This window comes from Falco rusticolus, chromosome 3, assembly GCF_015220075.1.
Source record: "Falco rusticolus isolate bFalRus1 chromosome 3, bFalRus1.pri, whole genome shotgun sequence".
NCBI classification, from domain to species: Eukaryota; Metazoa; Chordata; class Aves; order Falconiformes; family Falconidae; genus Falco; species Falco rusticolus.
Window position 1 is genome coordinate 97,226,265 of NC_051189.1, and position 24,822 is coordinate 97,251,086.

At 38.0% G+C, this 24,822-nt stretch overlaps 1 protein-coding gene across 2 annotated transcripts in view; it reads left to right on the forward strand.

Moving 5' to 3' along the window:
* Positions 1-24,822, forward strand: part of DTNBP1 (dystrobrevin binding protein 1) — a 72,715-nt gene that overhangs the window by 42,457 nt on the left and 5,436 nt on the right. For both annotated transcript variants that reach the window (XM_037379187.1, XM_037379186.1), the window contains one exon: positions 23,453-23,608. In XM_037379187.1, coding sequence (XP_037235084.1) covers positions 23,453-23,608 — 156 coding nt within the window. The remainder of the gene's footprint in view (positions 1-23,452; positions 23,609-24,822) is intronic.

Below are 24,822 nucleotides of genomic sequence, written 5' to 3' on the forward strand. Positions count from 1 at the left end.
TTCTAATCTTTCCCATAGATACTTTTGATGTTATTGTCACCGGTGAAATAAAACCGAGTTTGTAGACCCATACATTCTTGGTAATTTTTCCTCTAACGATGATGATTGGAGAGGTGTTTGTTGCACAATTGCCTTTTGTCTGTACTCTGTATTTTGGTAATTGTCGCCAAGAAGCTTTTCAAAATGTGATCTTTCTAAGTAAGAGAAAGCAATTTTTACGGCTATCATGGATTCCGGCAGCACTGTGCACCCTCCTAAACTGGCGAGGCAATGCATGCCAGCATTCCCAATTCTGAGCAATTGCCTTACAGTTTTTGAAACACAAATGCACCATTATGTAACTGCAGCATCACCATGACCAAAGATTCTCGATCATATGCTGTTTCAGTAATGTTTTTTAACTGCATAACCATTTTTTGAATTTTTTTAATGAAAATGTAGTCTGGGTATGTAATACAGAAAATTCATTTTTCAGTAGGGGAGACTGCTCCTAATTTATTTGAAAATCACGTCCAAGATTTTTAATATTTTATGTGTGAAGTAAGAATAGTATGTAATCTGGTTCGTGGGGTATCTGAGCTAAGCCATGTTAAGGAAAAATACTTGGAGGGGAGAGCCCTGTGAACATCGCCTAATAAAAAAAGAATTCAGAACCCTTCCGTACCTTTTTCCTTGCTTCTAAATCATTTTCACATGCTCCCAGCTCTCTGCCAAGTAAACACATGCTGTAACTGCATGTCATCAGATTATAGCCTGCTGGGAAGATTTCTCTCTTTCTCGCACCCCTTTATTTAGCAGCATGTGGTACCTTCCCCAATACATGCATGCATTTCTGGTGTCGCCCTGCTGCTGGTAGCTTGTGTTCAGGTTCTGGCAAGGCGCTGAGTTGAAGTATCCATGTGTATGCATCCGTGTGCGAGTGACCCATTGAAAACTGGCGGTCGTGGTATCACTGCCTTGCAAAAGCAGCCTTCTAGCATCGGTCTTTGTTCTACATCAATGAAGATGCACATCAGCGGAGCTGCTTGGTAACTGGAGCTTCACCCTGACCAGTACTGTGTTTCTTTTTACTTGCTTATTTCTTACTGCCATGTCATCTCCGGGAACCACTGAGAATACTCAGAAGAATTCATGTAGGTGGAACTTCATTATCATCTTTATTATTTGTCAGCTTCATTTGCCAAGTTAATGTAAAATGTAAAATGAAATTAAGGTTAGCTTAATTAATTTCCTCAGTTACCACCATTGCCTGTTCTGTAAAGGTTCTGCTATAAATGAGAAGTTAATTATCACCTTGACTTAGCAAATTTGAAAGAAACAGTGACTTAATGTCTGTTTTGTCAGGGCTTTTGTTTTTGCTTTGCTTTTGTCTGTTGCTTTGCATTATTATCAAGGTAATATTAATTGGAATTAGTAAAAGAATACAAATGCACAGATATCTTTAGCTAAAATTCAAGCAGACTTGCCTAAGGGTGGGGTGATACTAGAGAGTGAGGGGAGACAGAATTATTATCTGAAGATAAAACTGAATGTAGAAAATTAGAGCAGTGAATTCATTAGTATAAATGCAGTCACGCTAATTCTTAGTTTCTTTCAGATAAATAATAAATAATAAACCCACACATTTGTAAATTAAGCAGTTAATGTCATTTACATCAGTGTGAGTACCCTATGTCATATGAAACAATGTTGTTAATGCAATTAATAATATTTTTATGCTGATGTTTAGAACTGTGCATAAATTGAAATAGAATTAAGATGTGGATTTCTACTGTGATTCTTTTTCTGTTCTTTTATATAACCAGTAGAAGAGTTGTTTTTCTGTTATCATTCACGTGGGTTTTTTTCAGTTGATTGTCCAGGACCAAAAGGTGAGAGTAAATTGAACTATTACATTATTTTAATAACCTGTTGGAGCATGGCTTTATCAAAGCTCTACCTATGAGTTATAATTCTGACCGCAAAATTTGATAGTCCTGTTAAATAACAATGTAAAGTTAAATATTTTGAACAATTCACCTGATACAGGAGAACTCTTTTACATTTGTATTGATTAGAAATATTCCATTTATCAAAATAATTGTTTTTTATAAATCTAGACAGAACAGTTTACTGTTCACTTAAAGATGGCAAAGATTATCTTTGTTCTGCTCTATGTGGTGTTACCACTTTCTACACAAAATTGGCAGTTTTGCAAGCAATATATACACTACTGGTATAATCTATTTTGTATCCTTAACTAAGTTGTACATATTGATAGCAGTTGTCTTTTTTTTTTTTTTTTCCTTTTCTTGTTTTTCCTGAAATTGAAATGGAAGTATGGTGAATTGGGGGCGCAGCTGTGAATCTTTCTTTTTTTTCCTTACTTGCTATCATATCCTAGACAGTAGAATAGCTGTTTTGTGTGTGAGGCAGGGGCCAACCTTGAAATTATACTTCTGTAAGGATTAGGATATGGAATTGGAGAATATTTATAAATGTGAGCTTTAGCAACATCAGTCCTCCAACTACTGCTGGGAAGTAGTAGCAGTAAGTAGAATCTTGCGTATCAACATTAATATTGGAATGGTTAGCACCTCTATGTTAGCCAGGATTATTCTAATGGGGTTTTATTCACATTTACTTCTGCTTGGTGACAGCAAAAAATAAAGCAAAACTAAAAATGGTTTACATTTTTATGAGAATCTGTTTGCTCACCACCTGTCTAGGCTGAGATTAATGAGAAATTAAGAAATACTCATCTACCTGCTTTTAAAAAGATTGCATCTCTCTAACAAGATCAGATGTGATACTTTCTGGGGTGCTGAAAGACCAAAGGCTGTATGTAGGCTCTTGTGGCCTGTGATTGCATCTTGGTGTGAATGAATTTTTGAACAGTTTTATAATGACAGTATTCTTTCTTTTGGCATGCTTATTTTATTTTATTATATGTTAGAAATGTAAATTAAGTGCAGACATTTAATCAGTTTGATTTGTAGCTAAATAAATGTACAGTAAGAGATTATATGCTCTTTATATTTTTCCACATGGCACAATTTCTTTCTATAGTGTTACTATACATATAATATAATGTTCTGGTCCTTACAGTGTTCAGAAATAGTAGAATTGTTTTAAAAGCTGAGGTAGAAATAATTTATTCCTTCTTTATAGCACGTCCTTACATAAATCTCAGGCCCACCTTTCACAGCAGTGTGTTACTAAACGACTTGCTCTGCTCAGGTTTAAATGATGCAGATGGAAAGGGCGGATGGCTGAGGTGGGCATGCGGGCATGTGAGAACTCCGAATGTTTCTCAACTTGTAGTCAGTAAATGGATCAAATACGTGGGTATTCTGGTAAACAATTCTGTCAGTTTTATTTAGGAGTGTTACCTATGCTGCGTTAAATTGTATCAAGGCATTAGAGCTGAAACTGCACAAACATAATTCTTCAATATTGTAGCTAGCGTGGCATTCTTTCTGCGATTTATTTGTTTTTACTGAACAGGTGAAATAGTATTCTTTAGGAAAATGGCAAATAATAATAAAAATACTGAAATACTAAAAAATCAGTAAAGCATTTTTATGTGTGTAGTATTTCTAAATTGCATATTTCTAATAGGGTGTGTGAGTTGAGGCTGCAAGAGGCAGTTTTGACTAACTGAGCACATCGTTTCATTTTTAATCACTTGGTTACTCTGTGGTTTAAGGCGAAATAAAAATCTAGTGGAGGTGTCACTCAGCCCTTTTTTTCCCTTTTATGTAGAAACCAGCTAATGCTATTTTGACATTGCATAAATGAGACCTGATCAAAACATAGTCGGCTGTGTCTCATTTTAAATCAAACAGGAATGGTGCCATTCATAGGAATAAGTTTCTGGCTTAATTAGATGGTTATGTAATCGCTCCAGACCAATCGCACACACCAATGTTTCCATTGGCTCAACAGGGTTTTAACTTGGATTGTAATCTTAAATCCTCATCAATTTATTATCTCTTCTCTGGTTATTGTATGTTAAAATGAAAAAAAACCATACTTCATGGAGAAGACAACTGAAAATACACTGAAAACCACCTGATGTATCTTGTGTGTTCACACAGGTAGGAAATGGAACTGGCGGTACTTGAAAAGCTCAGGTTTTGTGGCTCACCAGTGATGTGGGAATTGCAGTTTTGCAGACCCAACTGTCCTAAGCCTTAGTCGTAGCTGTAATGTAGTACCTCTTGTTAAAGTCTCTTTAAGCATACGATGGAATTAGAAGGGTGGGCTTTTTACCTTTGGTTTAAGAGCACTAATTAGTTGTCTGTGTGATTAGTCTCATGTGCAGGGTAGTTTCTGACACTTGGTGGAGAGCAGGGTCCTCAGGAAGGGTCTGCAGCTTCAGCTTCTGTCTCCACAAGCCTGTGTGACTAGAGGGAGTCTATCCACACTAGGAGTTTGGGTGACATCTGTTTTCCCTTTTTGCTTCTCAGTACATAGAGGGTTGTGCTGCCAGTCCGTTAGTATCTGATTCTCATCACATCTGAACATGTTTTGGATGCAAAGCTGTAGGAAGGCTGACAGAACAGAAAGCCAAGTCCTTGACTTTCAGCACATTTGGGGAACCATAACTGGTATGAAAACTTCTCCTAGTTACAGAGAGGAGTAAGTCTGGCAGAGGTACTTCTCCCTCCCTCGCTTTGTCCCTACCTAGAGTTCAGGGTGCTTTTGTACAACTAAATATTTCTCCTGCATGTTAGTGATTATTCAGTCTAATTGTCTTAAAATTCATGAAGTGAAAATGAATTTGGCATATGGAAGAATTGTGGACTAACTCTACAACAAAGGAGGAAACATAAAAGTGTTTTTCTAACACAGACCAAAGAAAGAATATATTTTAAATCATATGCTGTAAAAATTTGGAAACTTTGCAGGTTTCTGAGACAAAAGAAATCAAATTATTTTAGCAAGAAAGTTGTAAAATGCAAGACAATGTCTAAAGGTATTTCTAATGCATTGTTAAAAACATCATGAATGAATTTCAGACGTGCCATTGTTCTTGTTGTATAGTCCTCTTTGCAGTTCATGAAAGTTCAAGATTTCGATCATAGAACATTTTCATTTTAAGATACTTCAAGAAAAGATGCTTTTTCAATTGACTTTGTGAGTACTGTGACAACTTGAACACGTATACTGCGCTTTTTGAATGAAAGAAGTAGTCCAGGATGCTTCTCTAAGCAAAGCATTCTTTAAGTAGGATTCTTATGCTTAAGAAAGATATGCATTGTGTGTATGATTCCAGTATCAGCCTTGAGAAATACTAGATCTAATTCACTTTTAAGTCAGGTATTCTGTGCTTTGTTCAGGCAGCAGCACAAGTATGAAGGTAAATGTTGATAACAGGTGACTCTTAACAGCAGTAAAACGTGCAGAAAACAATATTTTTCCTCTGCTGGTTAACAGCAAGCCAAAAAGTTCTGCAAGTGACAGGCTGAGTGAAAATTATTTAGGAGGAAAACAGTCTCTGTCATGAAGTCACACTTGAGAAATGAACTATTGAGGTTAATTCAACTGTGAACAGGGTAAAGAACATCCAGTGGTGGATCAGTCATGAGATTTCCAGCAGATAGCTGCAAATGAGAAGAGGTGTTAGAGAAACAACTGAGTTATGAGAGCTTATTTCACAAGATGCTAGGAGTGCTTGGCTTGGTTGATGGAGGGGGGGCTCCAGGGAGACTTCAACATGTAAACCTGTTGAAGGAATTAGCATCAAGAAAAAGAAAAATTCCTGAAAGGCCGGTGTGTGTTGGGATGGGGTGGTTTGGGGGTTTTGTTTTGTAGTAATTAGTATGCCTCCAGCTAATTGTTAATTATGTTAAACTGTTCTAGTATTTATTCAGCAAAGAGGCTTTCTTAAATCCTGTAAGCACTGAAAATACTGTCTGCCTGTGTTGTGATGCTGCTCAATCTTTTTTTTTCTAGTGTCAGTTGTTTTCTGACTTAGCGTAGTTATCAAATTACTGAGACGGAGGAACATAGGAGTATTTGAACAACTTCTACTGAAATCTTTAGGGTATCAAAGTTTCTTTCATAAGCTATTGATTGTGAGCTTCTTGGGAACTGCTGCTTTTCTGTTTATGGACAGTGAGAATTAATAATAGTTCCATGGTATAAATTTAATCATTGATGACCTAAGCTGATACTTTTTTATGTCGATGTCAATTTTGCCATATTCCATTAGTTGGATCCCTGTTCCTGTGATGTCCTTTCTCATCATTCTTAGTTGCTGTTTTGATATAGAAAGGCAATATGGCATCTGGCTCCTGCAAAGGCTACTCTGAAGAGTTCTGTATAAAGCCACGAGATTGTGTATAACCATTAACTTTGTTCAAAAGGATAAGTCTGAGGAAAAATGTGGGAATGCTTTTTGATTTTTATCATTGCTGGAAGACTTAACCACATCTCAAGTCCCAAACCCAATTTGGATTCCTTCACAGATGACAAAAGCTCCAAACATCACTTACTAACTTTATAATGCATTGGCCTCTAACTTAGTCTGGTCATTTCTGCGATGAACATGTCCTTTCATATTCTAAGTATAGGGGACAGAATAAAATTCAATAAAAATACAATTGATTTTTTCATTTCCCTTAAAACTTCTGTTTAAAATTATCTCTTAGCTAGGAATGCCTATTTGCCATGGACAAAAGCATGCTGTTTTATCCTTGGCTCTAAGTTCTATGTAGTATGTGATGTTTTCTCCTTTTTCCGTTTTACTAAGCTCTGTGGAAGGTGTTAAATTACATAAAAATGAAGTTTCTGTACCTTGTAGCTTTTTTTTTAGAAGTGCCTTCCTTTTTTCTTTAAGTACAAGTTGCTGACTTCTCTCAGCGTTTGTAAATGGAGCATTAGTGGACGAGTGGGATCTCTTATGTCATGACCTAAAAACAAAATCTAAAAAGCTGCATGCCCTCCCTTTCCAAGTGTTGGACAATTGCCAAAACTTTGCCTTAAAGCCCACAAGCAGTGGACTAGGACAGCTTTTTTCCTTAAAAGATAGGTGGAGTCACATGCGGATCACCGAGCTAGCATCTCTGGTGGGATGGAGACAGATTTGCTCTGACAATATAATGCATTTTGCAAGCTTCTATTTTAAGAATTCCTTGTGCTGTGACTTTTTTAAGACTATATCAGACTTGGACAAGTATTTTGTTTCTCTTTGGAGTCTTACACTTCAGGAGGCTCCAAGTTCATACTGATATTGTTGAATTCTGCAAGTCAAAAAGTGTGTATACCTGGAGAGGTATTTTGATGACTGCTTCTAAACATAGCTCTTCTATAGTTCAGCTACTTCGTCTTGTACTTTGGTACTGTTACTCCTTGGCTGGGTGTAATCCAGTCAGCGTGCCACCTGAGAAGTGACTTACTGCAGGACTTCCTATGTCATCTCTTTACAGAATTTTTGGAGTGATCTGAAAAGTCTGAATTTTGTGTTCAGCTTCATGATGAGCGTGGCAAGGGGCAGTGGAAGTGCAAATGGCACGTCCTGTGTGCTGCCTGGCTTGAGACGCCCCAGCTCCGGGGCTCCAGATCTGTTCTGGAATGAGAAGGTAGCTCAGCTGCTGGGCTCTGACAGTTACTCTCCTAGTTGAAACAAAGATACCATTTGTAATGACTGAGTAGTTGAGTAGCTTGTATTTTGGGAGGCAGGGAAGGAGTGTGGTCTTAATTTGCTCTATCAGTTTATATAACCTTGGCGATTCGGTGGATGTACATCATGCTTCCAGTACTGCTGATGTGACTAGTTGACTGCTGCCCTTCTCTCAAATCTTTCAAAACTGTTGCTATAGGTGAGTAAAGGTGAAGGGTGAAATCTGTTCAGCTACCTGGACTTTTGAAGAATATTTAAAACAAAATTAAATGTGAAATGCCCTACATTGAAGGCTCACTTTATATGTGAGCAGAACTCACCATCTCCTGATCTGATCACGAGGTGTGTTTCCAAATAAAGAATCATCAGATGTGACCTATATCATTATAGGCTGGTTCGCTGTAATATATGTGCTTCATTTTACCTGTGGGTTTAAGAATAGCATTTCTTGTTTTAATTTCTATATACATTGCTATATATGCATGCTTAGAAAATGCGATCCCTCTCAGGCTCGTATTTTCCCCCCCTAGGCTGAGTATCATCATTCAATTTACTATTTAGAAAGCATTAAACTAGTGTTAGAAAAAACAGGTCATGAGTGTTTAATAGCTGCTGATATGATTACAGTTTTCACTTTAAAAATAGATTATAATAGTAGTATGCAAGTGTATAATTTCTGACCTATTTTGAATGGTAAGTGGAAACTGCTACCTTGCAAATTTCTTCAGCAAAATGCAATTCATTCTAGCCTTCTAATACTTACGGTGTTCATATGTGAAATTATTTGTAATACGTTGAGTACAATGTACTCATACATCTACCTTTATTAAAATTTACTTAGGGGTTTTGCATCTGTATAGAGATTTTAATGTAGAAAATTAATTCATAAACATAAAGTAGTGAAAAATACATACACATATTTTATTTAAACTAGATTAATGTTGTAAAAAGACCCTTGTTCTGAATATATATAGGCAAACTAGCATTTTACAGGGAACCCAACAGTTTGTTTTTTTGTGTGAAAGAAAGGAACTAATTAATGTTTCATGAAAATCTATAATCTTTTATATATTTTATGATTGGTTTTGAAGAATTTTTTGCTTTCTTGAGTAATGCACCAAATTAACAATTTTATTTTGAAAATATCGTTTTGATGTATTATCAAGTCTTAGTGCTTTTTTCTTCCTTCTGGACCAAAGTTTCAGCACTTTATGGTTAGATTCATCTCTGTGATGGAGGCACTGTTTGATGTTGATACTGTATTTACTGCATATATAAACACTTGTATCGTCAAGGGAACTTATTTAATAAGTAAGACATGCATGAAAAATAGTTTCAAAGGAGTAATATCAGTAAGAGTATTTAAAAATAGGAGGCTTTTTACCAAATGTCTACAGTTTTATAGAGCATGAAATGATAATAATGATGTTACTTTGATTCCTTATGCATGCTTCAGTGCTCATTAGTCTTGGATAGTCACTATTGTAAAGAGATTTGATAGTTTTTAAGAGAATCACAATAGGTTGAAGTTCAAAACTTGCTGAATACCTACTTGGTGTCTCATTCGTTCAATCCCGGAGAGAAAATACTTCCACCAACAGAACAGGAATGCCCCCATAGTATTTCTTAGTTGATTCCCACTGACACCTCAAGACTCATCACATTTGTGTTTTAAAAGGCAGTGCAAAGTCTGAGCATCAAATGTTTAGATCCCATAATATTGTTTGTATCCCACTTCCATCCAATTTAATCTTTTATTTAAAAAATAAAGTTTGGTCTTCATGGCTATGGACAAAATTTTCCCTGTATGAAGCTGGTGAAATCAAACGTGGTGTCATCTGTTGGAGTCTGCAGCAGCAGCAAAGAGATGAGAAATACTCTGCCTCAATCTCCGTTGAAAGCTTAAATCTTAAACTTCAGAATTTTATTTCTGTGTTAGTATCAAATAAAAATACTGTTGGTTGCTTTAAAAAGAAGGCAACAAATCTCTTCGCCCATGGAAATTGGATGCTGTTGGGGCTGACAAAGCAGATGTATGATGACAGGAAGAAAGAGAAGGAAACAGGGCAGATATAATGGTGGCCTGAGGGCAATGTTTTCCCACTGTCATGCCGGATGTGCTGTGAAAAAATAATTCATATTTAATAAAGGTCATATTGTGTTCTAACGATATCCTCATCTTCTAAAATTAGTGGATATCCAGCTTTTCAGGGTGTGCTATGCCAGCTTAGGTATGAAAGTGAGGAAGAACTGGCCACTGAGTAGGATCAGTACACCTTTTTTTGCAATTTATCTTTAAAATCAGCAGTTCTGCATTATTTTTTAAGAATCACTGTGCAGTTCTGTATGGGCTTTTTGAATGGTTACAGGTACATGTGGCTGTACCTGTTTGAAAGGTATAGCATGTGATTTTCCTTGCCATAGAAAATGATGCTTAGTGCAGAGAGGTCTGTTTAGAGGAATAGAGTAAAAGTTAAGAAATATAACTCTTTCAGAAATCAACTGCATGTTTACAGTAAGCAGGAAATGCACATGAGGTTTAAAGTACATGTGACTAATTACTGCTAAAATATTCTAAAGAAAAAAATTAAAAGTGGAATTAGGGCCTTATACATATTCAGGGAATAAGGACAATATTATAAATTAAATATTTTGTACTTTTATTTGGCCTAAAGATGAATGTTTTTATATTACATACAAATGGCAGAAGTTGATTGATATAGGTGTCGGGAATTAATTCCTCATTTTGTACTGTTGCAGCACAGGCACAAATAAGCACTCGCTGTCCCAAGATGTGACAGGAGACGTTGAAGACTGGTCTGGCATCCATACACTGGAATAAAGAAGGCAGGGGAAGGGGGTGAAAGAGAGGTTTCGTATAGCTGCATATGTTGAACAGAATGATCTTATAGGAAGCATATTCTACAGGTTTCACAGTCCTAATTACATGGACTTCCCTCTTAAGTCAGCCCCCTTCCTTGTTCCCTTCCCCCTTGTGCTTTTATCAGCTTCCTGAATTTCTGCTTTTTGTTCGCTCCTCACTGTCACTTTGATGTCTGTGCATCCTTTAGGTGGGTTTTCTTTGTTTGCTTGAATAAGATACTGTATCCTAGGTGTCATCTGTCAGTTCATTTTTACTGTAGGCATAGGGTTTAGTCACTGATGGTCACGCAGTATGTGCTTTCTCACTCATTTCTATGGTCTCTTGTGTTTTTTTGTCTGGCAGAGTAGCTTCAGTAGTGCGTATTTCTTAGGTAATGGCTGATTTTATTGCAGTGGCTTTTTGTTCTTGGTGTTTGGTTTCAATATGGCAAAGCCTTCTGTGCCTGTTTTAAATTTCTTTCTCCCGGTTGGTATTGTTTTTCTCCTCACAACTTGTTTGATCTGGACTGGACGTGAGGAATCCAGAATAAAGGGTTGTATCTTATTTATTAGCTCTGTTCAGCAATCTGAGTTGTCAGTTGCCCTTTTCCTCCACCCCTGCCCATCTTCACTTCTCTTACTGCTTATCTCCTTTCCTTCCATATTTCTCTCTCGTTTAGCGCTCCGCTGATGCATTAGTAACATCACATGTCTGCTCCATCCTCTCTCTGCTTTGCTGCGTGGCTGTCTGCCTTCTTGTTATGTATGTGTTGAGGTGTTGGGCAAAGCAGCTGATAGACCTACTAAGTTTTATACTGCTTTAGTGATAATGATTTCCCCTCATAAGCAGTGGGTGTAAAACTGTGGACATCAAATAAGGAAAAAGTCCTAGCTGTTAATTGCGCCTTTTTTATGAAGATACAGATGACCCGGTTCGTTATGTTATCCAGTGAAAACTTCTCTAGCTGTATTTAATCCCAATAAATAAATCTATTAATCTCTATTAATTAAAATAATTTATTAATCTAAAGGCATTAAGTTCTTAGATCTTGCACACATGAGAAAAGCCCTGCTAGTTTTTGCACAATATCTTTAAACCAGCCTAATATAGTACTTGAAATATTATTGTTGCAGTCATTTAGATCAGTTTGATTTGAATAGCAAACTTGAAAAAATCAATTTATCTGTTAATGCAGGCTAAACCAATACAAGCACCAGTTAAAACTACACTGTTACTTCATGCTGGTGTTGCCATTGATGAATTAATGGCTAAACTGCAGAAATAGTTTGAGTGAACATGGTTGTCATTATGGCTTTAGCTGGTGCTGATGATATGGTGCCTGTTGGTTTTACACCTGATGTCAACTCTATGCCAGCTGCAGGAGGACAGATGATGCTGATCCTCTTTAAAACAAACAAAAAGCACCAGCGGGTTTTCTTCTTCAGAATTGTTTCATCTGGAAGAGTTATTTTTGTATCCAGCCACCAGTGTTTCCTTGGTGTGGCAGTGCCAATTTGATCTAGTACCATAAAATCAGGTTTATTGTTTGGGGCAGTGATGGTGTCCGTTGACTTTGCAAACACTGATTCAATAGTTTAGACTGGTTGTCTTGAAAGAATAAGCACGGTAAAAACTTGGATGTCAGAGTAAAAATTTGAAAACTACTGATATGTTATGATCTGGTAGCTTCTGTTCCTATTAACAGCAAATAATGGCTTCCATATGGAATACCAAAATTCTGTAATTTAAAGCATGAGACATTCCACAGGGGTGAACAAAACAAAAAAGTAAACCCAGCCACACTCTTCTATCATAGTTTACAGACTGTAAGGAAGATAAGGTTTTGGTTTTCTTCCCATCTGCCTATGTCATACGGGTTGCTCTTCAAGGTTTGTCTTTAAATGCTTTAAAAAATAAAACAGAGATGTCAAAGTTCAGAAATCTTGTTCTGAATTAGCAGTAAATTTATGGAAGTGCTTTGACACTATATGTAAAGACAACCTTTATTCCACCTTCAATATTTAAAGTTGCAAGTTTGAACAGTTTGGAACAATTCTGCTAGAAGATGGCACACAAGTCGGTCAGCAAGTCAGTGCGAGCAGATCACCTTCCAGGACTTTCTTTTTTCCTCCAAAAAATTTATCTTAAATATTTTTCAAGAAGTTTAATTACAAATCTAAAAATCAATATCCTTTCTTTAGAACTGACATACTCAAAATTGCCTTACCTCTGCATCACAATCCATGTCCTAACCAAACTGTTTTTCTTTTTCACGTAAGTCAAAGTTTCACATCATTTGTAAAAATGCTGAGTGGAAAAAACCACACGTTTATATTTCAGCACTTAGCACAAGATGCCCCGTTTCTTGTTATATAATGCCATTCCCTGACAGAAAATGAGGTATTTTAATTGTGAAAATAGTCATATATTCTGAAAGTACTGCTTTATGGTTTGCCACATTGTTCTGTTTGAAATGTAGTATGATTCTTGTTTTGGTTGTCTTTCTTTTATTGTGCCTGTATAGTTGTTACTGTCCATTTGACTAAATTTAAAAGCAACCCATTAATTGAACAACACTATTGTAAGACAATATTATAATGTAGTTTGAAGAGATCTGTCTTACAGTATTAAAAAAAGTCTGGAAAAGACAGGCCATTGCTAATGCTGCAATTTAGCTTTACTAGTAACTAGCACTGTTAACGTGTTCAACTTTTAAAAAGGATGATGGCATCTTTGTTTTGCATGTGAGAATAAATAGGGATTTTTTAAAATAAGCTGGCTTGTAATAACTGATACTCTGTGTGTAATGAATATGCAGGACTGTGTGTGTTTTAAAATTCCTCAGCTGGTAACATGTCCCTTAATAGCTGTCTGTTAGCAAATTAGACCCCTCTCATGCTATTTTATAGAAACTGTTTGGATGCTCCTGGATGCTGATTTGTTAGAATGAATGGTTCTTCAGATCTTGTTTTGCTAATCATATCAAACAAAAGTGTTTAGTCGCCACTGAGATTTCTAAAGATAGTCTGTAGTGTGAGTAGTTTTGGGACTTTAACTGAACAGTGTTGAACTGGACTGGATTTGTAATCTAATGGTCCTTTTTCTCCTTAACTTCTGAGAGTGAAGAAATAAAACCAGCAGTAATAGGATGAACGAATAACAGGGATTTTTGCTTGCATGGAGATGAATGACAGAAATGGAAGAGGAAATAGACTAAATCGTCAAGAAACAATAAATACTGTTTTCTGTGTGTGCTACTGATTTAATGATTGGCTTATGGTCTTTTTAAAAGGTTACTGCATATGAAATTTTGACATTGTAAACCAACTAGGCTTCTACATGAGGAAAAGAGTGATTTCACTGGCAGTCCTGAAGTTCTCACTACTTGAAAATTTAGGTTTAATTTGTAGAATTTTTCCCCTGTTAAAATAAAACAGAAAGAAATTGAGGAAAAAAAAAAACCCAACCCAAAACCAAAACCAGCCCAGTGCTTTCTTTTTATTTCTTTTGTAGTTAATCTCTAGTACTTCTATATTGATTGAGCCTGCTCCAAACAGGTAGACATGTTTTAGCGTAATGTGCCTCATGTGTATCTTTGGACACAGAATCTGGTTTTGTTGAAATAAGGGATATATTTATTTCTTGTTTAAAGTGTGAAATTTAGGCTCTGTTAAAAGCCCCATTTAAGTTTTACTAACCAGGCTTTAATGTTCTTAATACTATCAGAAAACCACTGCTGATAGCCAAGGAAGAGCTCTTGCAGTTGATTGCAATAACACTCACAGGCTTTGTGCTTTCAGAACTTTAGTTTGGTAATGAATTCAGATGAGAGAGGACTGGTGATTCGGAATGGCGTCTGGCATCAAATACTTTAAATATAACTTGAATTTGCAAAATGTTCTCCTTCACTATTGAGTAAAAATGTTTTAAGACTTCTGATGGACATAAAAGTTTTAGTTGCGACACATTTGTAAAGCACATCTGTTATCAAATGTAGTTTACGTAATGCATACTGAATGCCTTACCACGTGGAAGAGATGTGAAAAAAATCAAATTCTCTTTCAACTGGTTGCATGATTTTTTTCCTGAAAGGTATGTTTTCTCTTTTCTCTTTCTGCTTGAGCAATCATTGCTTATATTAACCAAGAGTTGCATTAAAGTATGTCTAAAAAAAAAAAGTCCACTTAAAGTCTAAGATATGTCACTGTCAATGTAAAGCAAGTCAGATTACACTGAACCATACTGAAACGATGAATCTGCAGCTCATTCCTTTTGGCTCTGAAGCCTGTAGGACTTTTTGGCAGGCTCTGCCTCTCCCTCTGGAGAAGGAGGTATAAACTGCATGTTCAGATCAGAAGACTGGTTATTCTGAAAACAATATGTAGAATAAACCCCTCGTTCTGTTTTAGTTAGTAGGTAAGACTATAACTTGTTCACATTCGGGTTTTTTGAGGCAAGATTTATTTAAGCACTGAACGGTATTGTTCTGCTAGCCTGTGTAGCTAAAGATGGATATAGTCTAGGTGAAGAATAGTTTCACTAAAGCAAGAGTTTGACGCTTGAAGGACAAGTAGAAGCTGATACCTGCCAACTGAATTTCCTTGTTGTGGAACCCATATTTTCAACATGTGCACGATGTGTTGTGACAGCAAAACAGTATCTCATAATTTATTTATAGATCTATGCATGCACATAATTTGATCTAGTAGGCAAAATATCTGAGTTGTGCAAAGGTTCAGATTAGCTCTGTTCTTGTAGCAGAAGACATTTGCCTGTCTTTGTGAGCCTTCCAGTTCCAAAGCAAAAGTGGTTATCTTTTTGGAATGGAAAGTAGTAATTAAATTGTTCAGTAGATCGATTTGTACTTGGCTGATAGGATGTTATTAATCTTGTTGGGGACAGTTTCATGGACTTCTGCAAACCTGAACAGAATACTGCAATGCTGCGGTTTCTATTTTAAGTGCTCTGGTTTTAGATTTGCTACTGATCAGTTTTTCCATTTGGAAATGAATATTTTTGAGGTAAGACAAAAATAAAAGTAATTGGAGAGTGTACGCATTAAATACAACTTGTCATGACAGGAGACCAGTGATGAGTCATTCAAACTGTTTTCAAGTACAATTTCTGTAATAGTGGGATTTTTCTAGTGTGTGGCTAGATTTTTAAAGCCAGATTGTCCTCATAAATAAACCTATATCTACTAAAGATACATGTGATATTGTCAGGTTTATTTACAGTGAAAATAAATACTTTGCAGCTTACTAACAGATTTATTGTTCTTACAGTACCATGAGTGGTGGATTTACAGTGAGGCAGGAAACAAGCACGTGAGCCCAGATACTTGCCATTTTGGTTATTTCAACTTACTTTCTGTGCTAGTGAGGTTCTGCTTAATGTTATCCTTCCCTTGTCACCTTTTCTCCTCTTTCAGTTGGACAGAAATCTGACTAAAGGAGAAACAGAGGAGTTAGAAGACTAACCCCCTTGTGCCTGCCCACCCCCACCCCCGGAGTCACTTTACTAAATCCTGTCTTCTAGAAGGACAGATATCATGGCTTAGTGTTCTTGGGACCGTAAATGAAATTGAACCAGAAAACTGGAAAATGGTGAATTGTAGATTTGTTAAGGCAGTAGTCATTAAGTATGGGCCTGGAGGAGAGAATTCCCCTGGTAAAGCTTTTGCTCTAACATTACCATGCACTGCAAGACATGCATTTGCACATCTGAAGGTAGGAAAATACTGAGGCAAGCGTGGAAAAAAACCCCTAACATGTTGTAGAACAGTGTATCTATGATGGGTTTGACTGTAGTTAAAACCAATTAAAACAATTCTAAAATTGTTCCTGATTCCACATTTGCAGGCATGAAAATGTGTCTGCTCTTAATTTGAAAAAAAAAAAAAAAAAAAAAAATCAAGAAGTAGGCAAATGCACTCAGGATTCAGGATGTTTTTTAAGAGAAATAAAATGGCCAAAAGCATTCTTACTGTTTCGGAACCGCAGTAGATGTAGTTCTAAAATGAGAGTCCATTCTGCTGCTGTGGACCCCCTTGCAGAGGAGTCCTCAGCCTGGTGTATTTTTAAGCTTGCAGAGAATAGAGCAAGGTGAAAGCAATCTAAAGAATATGTGTCATGTAGCTGCTGTGTAGGATGTTCTGTTTGTTTTGTTGTAAAAAAGGTACAATTGGGCAGGGCAGGATTTAAGCTTTTATACAAAACTTCAGATGCTCTAAGCTTGTTGGAACCCCTACGTTAATTAGCGTGGGCTGTATTAACTGCTTAAAAACTCAAACCCAGACTGGTCCATAGCTGGGACATGTGCTCCTCTGCAGTAGCAAGCCACTGCTCTGCCTTAGAAACGTCCGTCGCACTTTACAAGGCTTTAAAATGTAGGAGAGAGCTGAAGAGAACTGTGAAGGTCAAATAAATACAATAACCTTTTGTTCAGCTGTCCTGAAAGATCCTAATTCTGCCAGGGCCAAATATGCTTTTCACACACTGTAAGGCATATGACTATAAAGTTTGGGTGATTATTTTTTAAAAAATCCTAGATGTATTTACATTTTTAGAACCAGATTCATGCGTTTGCTGTTTGGTGGAGCGTATTTTTAGTATCTGTTAATTAGGATGATTTCCTGGTAGCCATGTGAAGTTTGGAGTTACGTGGAAACCTTTACCCAGGCTGTTTCCTGTCGCGCTGGTCGGAAGCTGCTTCTTCCTCCAGGTGCTGCTTTAGTCCCTGGAATCTTGGCATACACAGGCGGTTATTTTCAGTGGTTTATTCTGATGTTTATTTAGGCTTATTCTCTATTTTTCAAGCATCTCAAGTAAGGAGCTTTTTAGAGGGAATTTCCAAGGTAAGCCAACTTGTTGAAAGTGCTTATTGGGCAACTTAAGAAATAATTTCTGTGCACTAGTAAAAACCTTTGCTTTTCCTCTTGACTGGATTATTTCTGGGCTAATTAGAGTTTTCATATTCTGATGCAATCTATAAAAACACTGGTTAGAAATTATCAAGGAATACATACAGTCATGTGTAATGACTGTTTTTTTTTAAATGAAGAAATATTTTAATAAAAATAGCATTGATAATTGTAATTTTAGTAAAATATATCTTCATGAAAATGCATGCTTTTGAGAGATGTCAGACTTATTTGGAACGATGTATATTTTTTCCACTAGAGATGATCTTTCCATCAGTGAAGTCCAGTGAAATCCTGACTTCACGTTCCGGTGAATCAGGGCTTAGTTTTTTTGACTGTAATTATTTGAATATAACTTTGGTTTAAAAAAATGTACTTTGTAAATAAGCTGTTAAATCAGAGTTTAAAAACAATTATATCTTGTCGTTTTCACGTGTTTTCTTTTCACTCCTATTTTGAAGAAAGACTGTGCACCTAATTCAGATACCTTAGAATTTTTTTAAGTTTTGCCAATGGTCTTTCCCCACTTGTCAGCAAAATGTCATGCAGGAGTGTGCTGAACCTCCTCCCTTATTATCAAAATGTATTCTAAATTCAGTCAAGAATAATTCAAACATTTAATTCAAATATTTCGGGAAAAACTGCATCCTTTGAAGCACTCCCCAGCATCTTGTCTTGCTTTGATATTTTTACTTGAAAGGGTCTATAATGAGGCAGTGGCAAGTATAGGTTGCTGAGTTATAATGCACTCATGTTACTTGTCTGTCGGTCTTCCCTTGCCTGTTCTTATTCTGATTTTTGAAGGCTTTCAGTTATTTAGTGAATAGCCAGCTTACTAATACATCTTCTGCTTTCTGTTTTTATGGTTTTATTGTTCTGATTTGTGAATGCTTTCGGTTCTTTAGTGAATAGCCAGCTTACTAATAGGTTTTGACAGACTCACCCAATATTCTTGTAGCCAAATTATGATGTTACGGTCCGGATGGATGGGCAACGAGATGGATAAATGACTGGTTGGTTTAGATGGTAGCATTTAATGGGTCATACTCGACCTGGAGGCTGGTAACAAGCAGCAGTGTCTTCCCTGGAGGAAGTGATGGAGGGCACGCTCACCGAGTTTGCAGATGACAGCAAATGGGGAGGGTCAGTCGATACAGTGAGAGCAGGGCTGCCATTCAGAGGGATCCAGAGAGGCTGGAGGAGAGGGCTGATAGAGAACAGGAGAAGTTCAACAGGTACAAATGCAAAGCCCTGCACCGGGCAAGGAAGAGCCCCTGCAGCAAGAGCAGCTGGGGAGCAGCTCTGCAGGATGGCCCCGGGGCGGTGGGTGGGCAGCGAGCTGGGTACCAGCCAGCAGCTGCCTGGCAGCAGGGGAGGCCACAGCATCCTCACCTGTGTGAACGGGGACGTGGCTGGAGAACCAGGGAAAGGATTATCCTGGCCTGCTCAGCATGTCTACATGCTGGGGCCAGTTTGGAGCCCCCCAGTACAGGAGGAACATCGTAATTCAGCTACATAAATATTGAAACTGCTTGAAACTTTTATATCTTTAGTGAAAGCAAAAAACCTGAGAGGAATACTTGCGTACATTTTGTGGTCCAGTTGAATGAGTCTACAAAACGCCAGACGAACTATAGAAGGGGGGAAAAAGGGAGCATTTATCTAAGCTTCAGGTTTTGGGTTACTCGGTATCTTTCCCTCTTTACAGCAAATACATTTACGGATTCTAGTTTACGTGAAGAACTATAAGGTAACATAATAAATTAGTTGAAGGAAAGTATACTGATTGTGTAACAGTATGAAACACCAAAAAGCCATCCATTTTGGACAACTTGACATCTTTCACTTTCACTTTACTTCTAAGGGATGTGTTAGCAATCTAAATAACCAGTGTTCTCAGTTGCTGTTAGTTTTTTGTTGCTGTTGTTTGTTTGTGTTTGTGGGGGGTTTTTTTGTCGTTCTTCTAATTTGTTTTATTTGTAGGGTTATTCATTCAGGAGATCCGTTGTGCATAACTGGAAATTTTTTTAGATTACAGTATAAAATGGACATTTATTTTGTTGGTTGGATAGAAACTTTAGGTACTGTGGAAAAATTTTCATTTGTGGGAAGTGTCACTCAGGCATATGAATGGTACCAGAAAATGGTGTCCTTTACACTTGAGGCATATGGTTGTAAGCTATTGTAATTTATTCCTCTGGAGTTCGGATTCTTCTACTGGCAAGTTCAAGTTCAAATATACTTAAGATACAGAAGGGGGAGGTTCTGAGAAATAGAGTTAATTTGTAAATAAAAATATTTTATAAAGACTTTAAGAAATCTATCACGAGGTCTTGGCTTTAATTAATTTAATCTCATATTAGGAATACAGTGTGTGGTTAGCGCATCTTCTAGCTGCAGAAGGGTATCAGAAATGTAAATTGAGATGTGCAAACATGGATGTTGTGCCAAATAATAATATTATACTCCTGGTCTTGTCTTAAATTTCTAAGTCTGTGGCCTGTCTGTACAGCTATGTGGTGGTGGGTTGGGGTTTTTTTCCCAGACAAAAAAAAGGCTGGGGGTGGAAATGTCTGTAGGGAAAATCAGTGCTTTAAGGTACTGATTTTTGGGGGTGTGGGGTTTTTTTGGTTGGTTGAGTTTTGTGTGTGTGTCTGTTTTTTGTTGTTATTGAACTTCAAGAGCACAGGCCAGTCCTTTTAATGGCTGGAATTAGCTGGTACATCTTTCCAGGTCCTGTTAGCTGCTGTAGGCAGGCTCCACAGGGGCAGAAACAGATGATGACTGTGGCTTATTCTCATGCTGAGGTATTTGGAGAAGTAGAGCTGTCCCCTGAAATTTCCTGATAAATTCTCACGTGGCTAGAGGAGGCGAGGCCAGTGTAGCATCTCAGTAGGGGTGCCCATCCCCAAAGGCTGCATCAGGCTGGGGTGACTGATCGCGGGGTAGAATTGGCTGCTGTGCTTCAGTGCCTGCGTGATGAGTGCAGGGCTGGGGAGAGCGCGTTGCTCAGCACTGTTGGAGAAAGTGAGGTTTTGTGCATGAGTGCTGCCTCTTTGCTTGGGCTTTGGAGGAGGCAGGCTGCAGGTTGTGCCACGACTGCAAGGGAGGCGAGCTGTGGGTTAGCCATGGGGCTCTTCCCGGGGATGGTGCAGAAGGCTGTATGTCAGCACTCGAGTTCCCAGTTTTTAAGAAATACTTTGCCTACATTTAGTTCTGTTCTTTTAAGTCATAGCTGGTGTAGAATGGAAGTTGCCTTTTATTTGGTTATCATGGCAACTCCAGTGAGTCTGCATGGAACTGTGAATTAGCATTTTCTGTGTAGTCTGTCTTTTTTTGTCCCTGCGCACAGCAGTGCGATTGAGAAATAGGTGCCGTTACTAATTCAAAGGTACAATTTTATAGTGAAAGGGAAAATGTGATAGTATTTTAAGTGTGTCAGGTCTCAGTCTGCATCCTGGGAAGTATTCATATGTGGACAGGAACAGTGTATGATAGTATATGGATGATACTTTTGTCTGTCTTAGAAGTCCTTTGGTGCTGGTTCTATTCAGGCTTTTATAAACATGTAGAACTGCACTTGAGATGTGGAAAATGTAATTCTGAATAGCTTTGTAAAAGAAACAATACACCCATTTTCTGTGGTTTCATGTTTGACTGTTAGCTTCATCTAGCCATCTTTAGCATTTCTGACAACAAACAGAAACCTGAAATGTAGCAGTTTGGTTTTGCTTAGCCAAGCAACTTCTATTATACCTGGCAGAGTATGAAATCATGCAGCAGGGCTCTTGATGTTAATTCTCTATAACTGACTTTGGAGAGCAAGCCTATGACAATTCTTCAGCTAGCGTATTTGAGTTTCTTCAGAATGTGTCAGCACAGCAGGCAGCTATTACCATTTAGTTTTGGCCAGTGACAATTTCAATAGAATCATAGAATCATTTAGGTTGGAAAAGACTTTTGAGATCATCAAGTACAACCATTAACCCAGGACTGCCAAGTAGCAAAAGGAAGAATCAGAGTGCAGTGTTAAGAAAGAAGTTCTATCAGTCTCAGATGTTATCCGTGTTTTGGGGTTAAAAATATCCTGGGCTACCATTATAGAGTGCAAAACTGTCAGAATATATTATGAGAAAGACAGGAAATTTCTGTTGTCAGTGAGAGCCCTTGGCTTTTTTTATTATAATTGAATAGCATTTCTGCATCATACACTATTTTATTAATAATTGCTCATCATTCAGGACTGTAGTAAAGGAGTTGCTCCAGGGAGCACTGAGTTATTGAACACCACAGTGTAATTGATAATAAAGACATGTTGGCTTAAAGGAAAATGCTTTCCTTATTATAGAATGATGTTTTACTTACAAAATCTGCTTTAAGAAAAAAATTATTCTTATGTACTGATGTTTTAATGGATATTTGGTGTGTCAGTCCAGTTTTACGGCTCCTTTTGGCAGCTATCACAGCTCAGTTGCTTCTGTATCTGCTCTGTGACCTTGATGCAGGCAACAGAGTGAATTGCTGCTGTCTGATGTTTTTGCCTGGCTTAATAAAACATGTTCTTCATTTGGATAATAATCTCCATAATGGTAAATGCTTTTAATGAATGTCCTTATTGTAAAATATCATGAACATAACATTTTCCCTGGAAGACTGACATTATGCTTGTCCTAGAAAACCTTACGTTCTTTCAGCATTTGTCTGTATGGGTGCCATAGTCTAGCTCTGTCTGTCTGGTGTGTGAAAGCTTGGACATTTTTTACCCAGCAGTATTTGTTGGAGCTTCCTCTAATGGGTAGAACAGACCAGACCAGCAGCTCTTCTCACCACCCCCATCCTTTCCATCAGCAGCTCAGCTAGCAAATTCTTTTTTTATTATTGTAAATGGCGAGCTCATGAGACCAGCTTAGAAAAATGAACAGAGAACTTTGAGAAGAAGGGCTCCAGTTTACATATTCCTCCTAAAAAGCAGGGTTTTTCCTAAAGCATATTCTAATAGTGGTCTGGCTAGAGTTAATACTTCAGTAGCTACCACGTCTTTTTGTTCTAGAAGATGTTATTCTTCACTAAACTGCCCAATCATTTTCTTTCAACATCTTCTGGCCAGTCAGTGACTCCTGTGGAGCAAAGCAGGAGGGAAAGAGTTCTTTAATGGTATTTGGTCTGGTAGTTCTTTCACTGTAGGAGGGAAGAGGAGCTGCCAGAGACCCAGCACAGATACATACAAGCGAATGCGGTTGTCACTGTACGTCTGTACAAGTGATACAAGCTGGCCCTTTCTGCTTGGTGTCCTATTAGTAATTTGGCAGTTGGCTCCGCTTTTTTGGTGCCAGTATCATCACTGTCTTCTGGCACATTCTTTGCTGCTGTATTCAGAGAAGACCCTCTGTATTGGTGTTAGTGACTGTGTGGTGGTGTCACAGGGAACAGTACTGTGTGCCTGCCTCCTGTGGGCTCAGGCTGCCTTCACAGCTTCTGTGCACTCCTACCTGCGCTACAGGCAGGATAGTCTTCTAAGGATTTTTCTAGTGTGTCTGAAGGCTAACAAAACCAGAATGTCCCACACATATATTTGTATTTATATGTATGTACATATAAACATACATACATATATAACTTTCCACTTGTTTGATGGTGGAAGTGGGGTAGAAATGCAACATTCAAATTAAAAATATTGCTTTTGTGTGTCTGGGGTACATATGAAAGCAGGAGCATCATTATCTGATAGCTTTTTTGGCAGAATTCTGAAATCCTGAATGTCGATGGACAGATCTTTCAGATGTTGGCACTTGTACAGTTCAGGAAATCTGCATCTTGCCTCAAGATGAATAGTTATGACATTACTTTAATGTGAAGGTTATGCTGCCTAATATAGTATTCTTGTCCTTTCGGTTTTAAAATATAGTTGCAAAGCGCAGAAGCCTTCTTTTGTAACAGCTGGTGTTAACAGTCTGTAGTAAGAATCTGTCAGTATTGAACTGGTTCAGTAGATTTTAAATGCTGAGAGTCAGGGGGACATACATGTAGCATTTTATTTGTTTGTTTGTTTTACACTCAGCTGAGCTAGATGCTGAACATGCACAGAAGGTTTTGGATATGGAGCACACCCAGCAGATGAAGCTAAAGGAGCGTCAGAAGTTCTTTGAAGAAGCCTTCCAACAGGACATGGAGCAATACCTTTCTACAGGATACTTGCAAATAGCAGAGAGGCGAGGCAAGTTTTAAAATACCTTCTGTGTAATCCACAAACTCACAGCTTGGAGAGCACTAAGGGGTCAGAGTCAGCAGCGGGTTTAATGCTTATAGATGAAGCTTTGCCATGTCTTAAATTCTAACTTGGTGGAACTGAAACTTCAGATAAGCTTGTTAAACAAACTTTGGGTTCCAGGGGAACTAGATACCGTAGAAAATCAGTGAGGCTCTCTGCTCGTTGCCTGAGGAACTGCAAAGCGCTGAAGTACATCTGCAACAGCGCTTTTCTCTGCAGCTGCAGGGTGCACCCATATCACTAAAGGTATGGGTGGAGGGGGTCGCTTCTGTCCACTGGAGTTCCAAAGCCTGGGATTGTCGCCTGGCAGAAGGTGCCCCTGAAAAATTTGAGAAGTGCAGAGGAAACCTCAGTGTTGCATTTCAAAACAGTTCTCAGGTGGTAGCTATTTCCATTGTCTACGTAACATACAGAGTATAGGATTAGGACATGGGAGATTAGGTTAAGTGCTCTCGTTATGCGATGACTCGGGTAGGGCACCTCCTGACTCAGTAAGCACAAGAATGCCATAGAGTACAGACACTTCTGTGTGGGAAGTATCCATCTGTTGGGCCAAAACGCAGGAACTGTAGGACTAGAAAGAAAGCAAGTGGGAGATGGTGTCACTCATGTGGCAGGAAAAAATGCAGAGATTCTGTCCTTGCTCCGTGACCAGTTCTGCTATAATCTGTGATCTCGGAGCAGAGAATACCATCCAAGATTTTCATTTCTCTGCGTGAGTGCTATGAACGCTCATCTGCAAGATGCTCTAGATTGATTGCTAGAACAGTCTTCTGAGAAGTGGGATATGTAAGTCTAAATTCCTTCCGTCTAGGAAGGAAGTGCGTTTGGATCTCCTGCTTTCTGTATATATATAGTCCACTTAGACTAAAAGTGGACATTGTCAGTGGCTAGTACTGGACACACGGCTCTGTTAGAGGGTTGGGGTACCTAATTTTCTGAACCTCAGCTTGGCAGTGTAATGCAGAGCCCATGTATATCAAAGAAACCGTGTTGATGAAAGATTTGATCCTGCAGTGCGTGCAAAACTACAGGGCTGTAGTATATTTGAGAAAAAAAACAATCAAATGATGGGATTTCATCTCGGTTCATATATGAAGGCTTTCAATAGTGTAATTCTTAAATTGAGGTGAACCATTAAACTGTTCATGGTAATATTT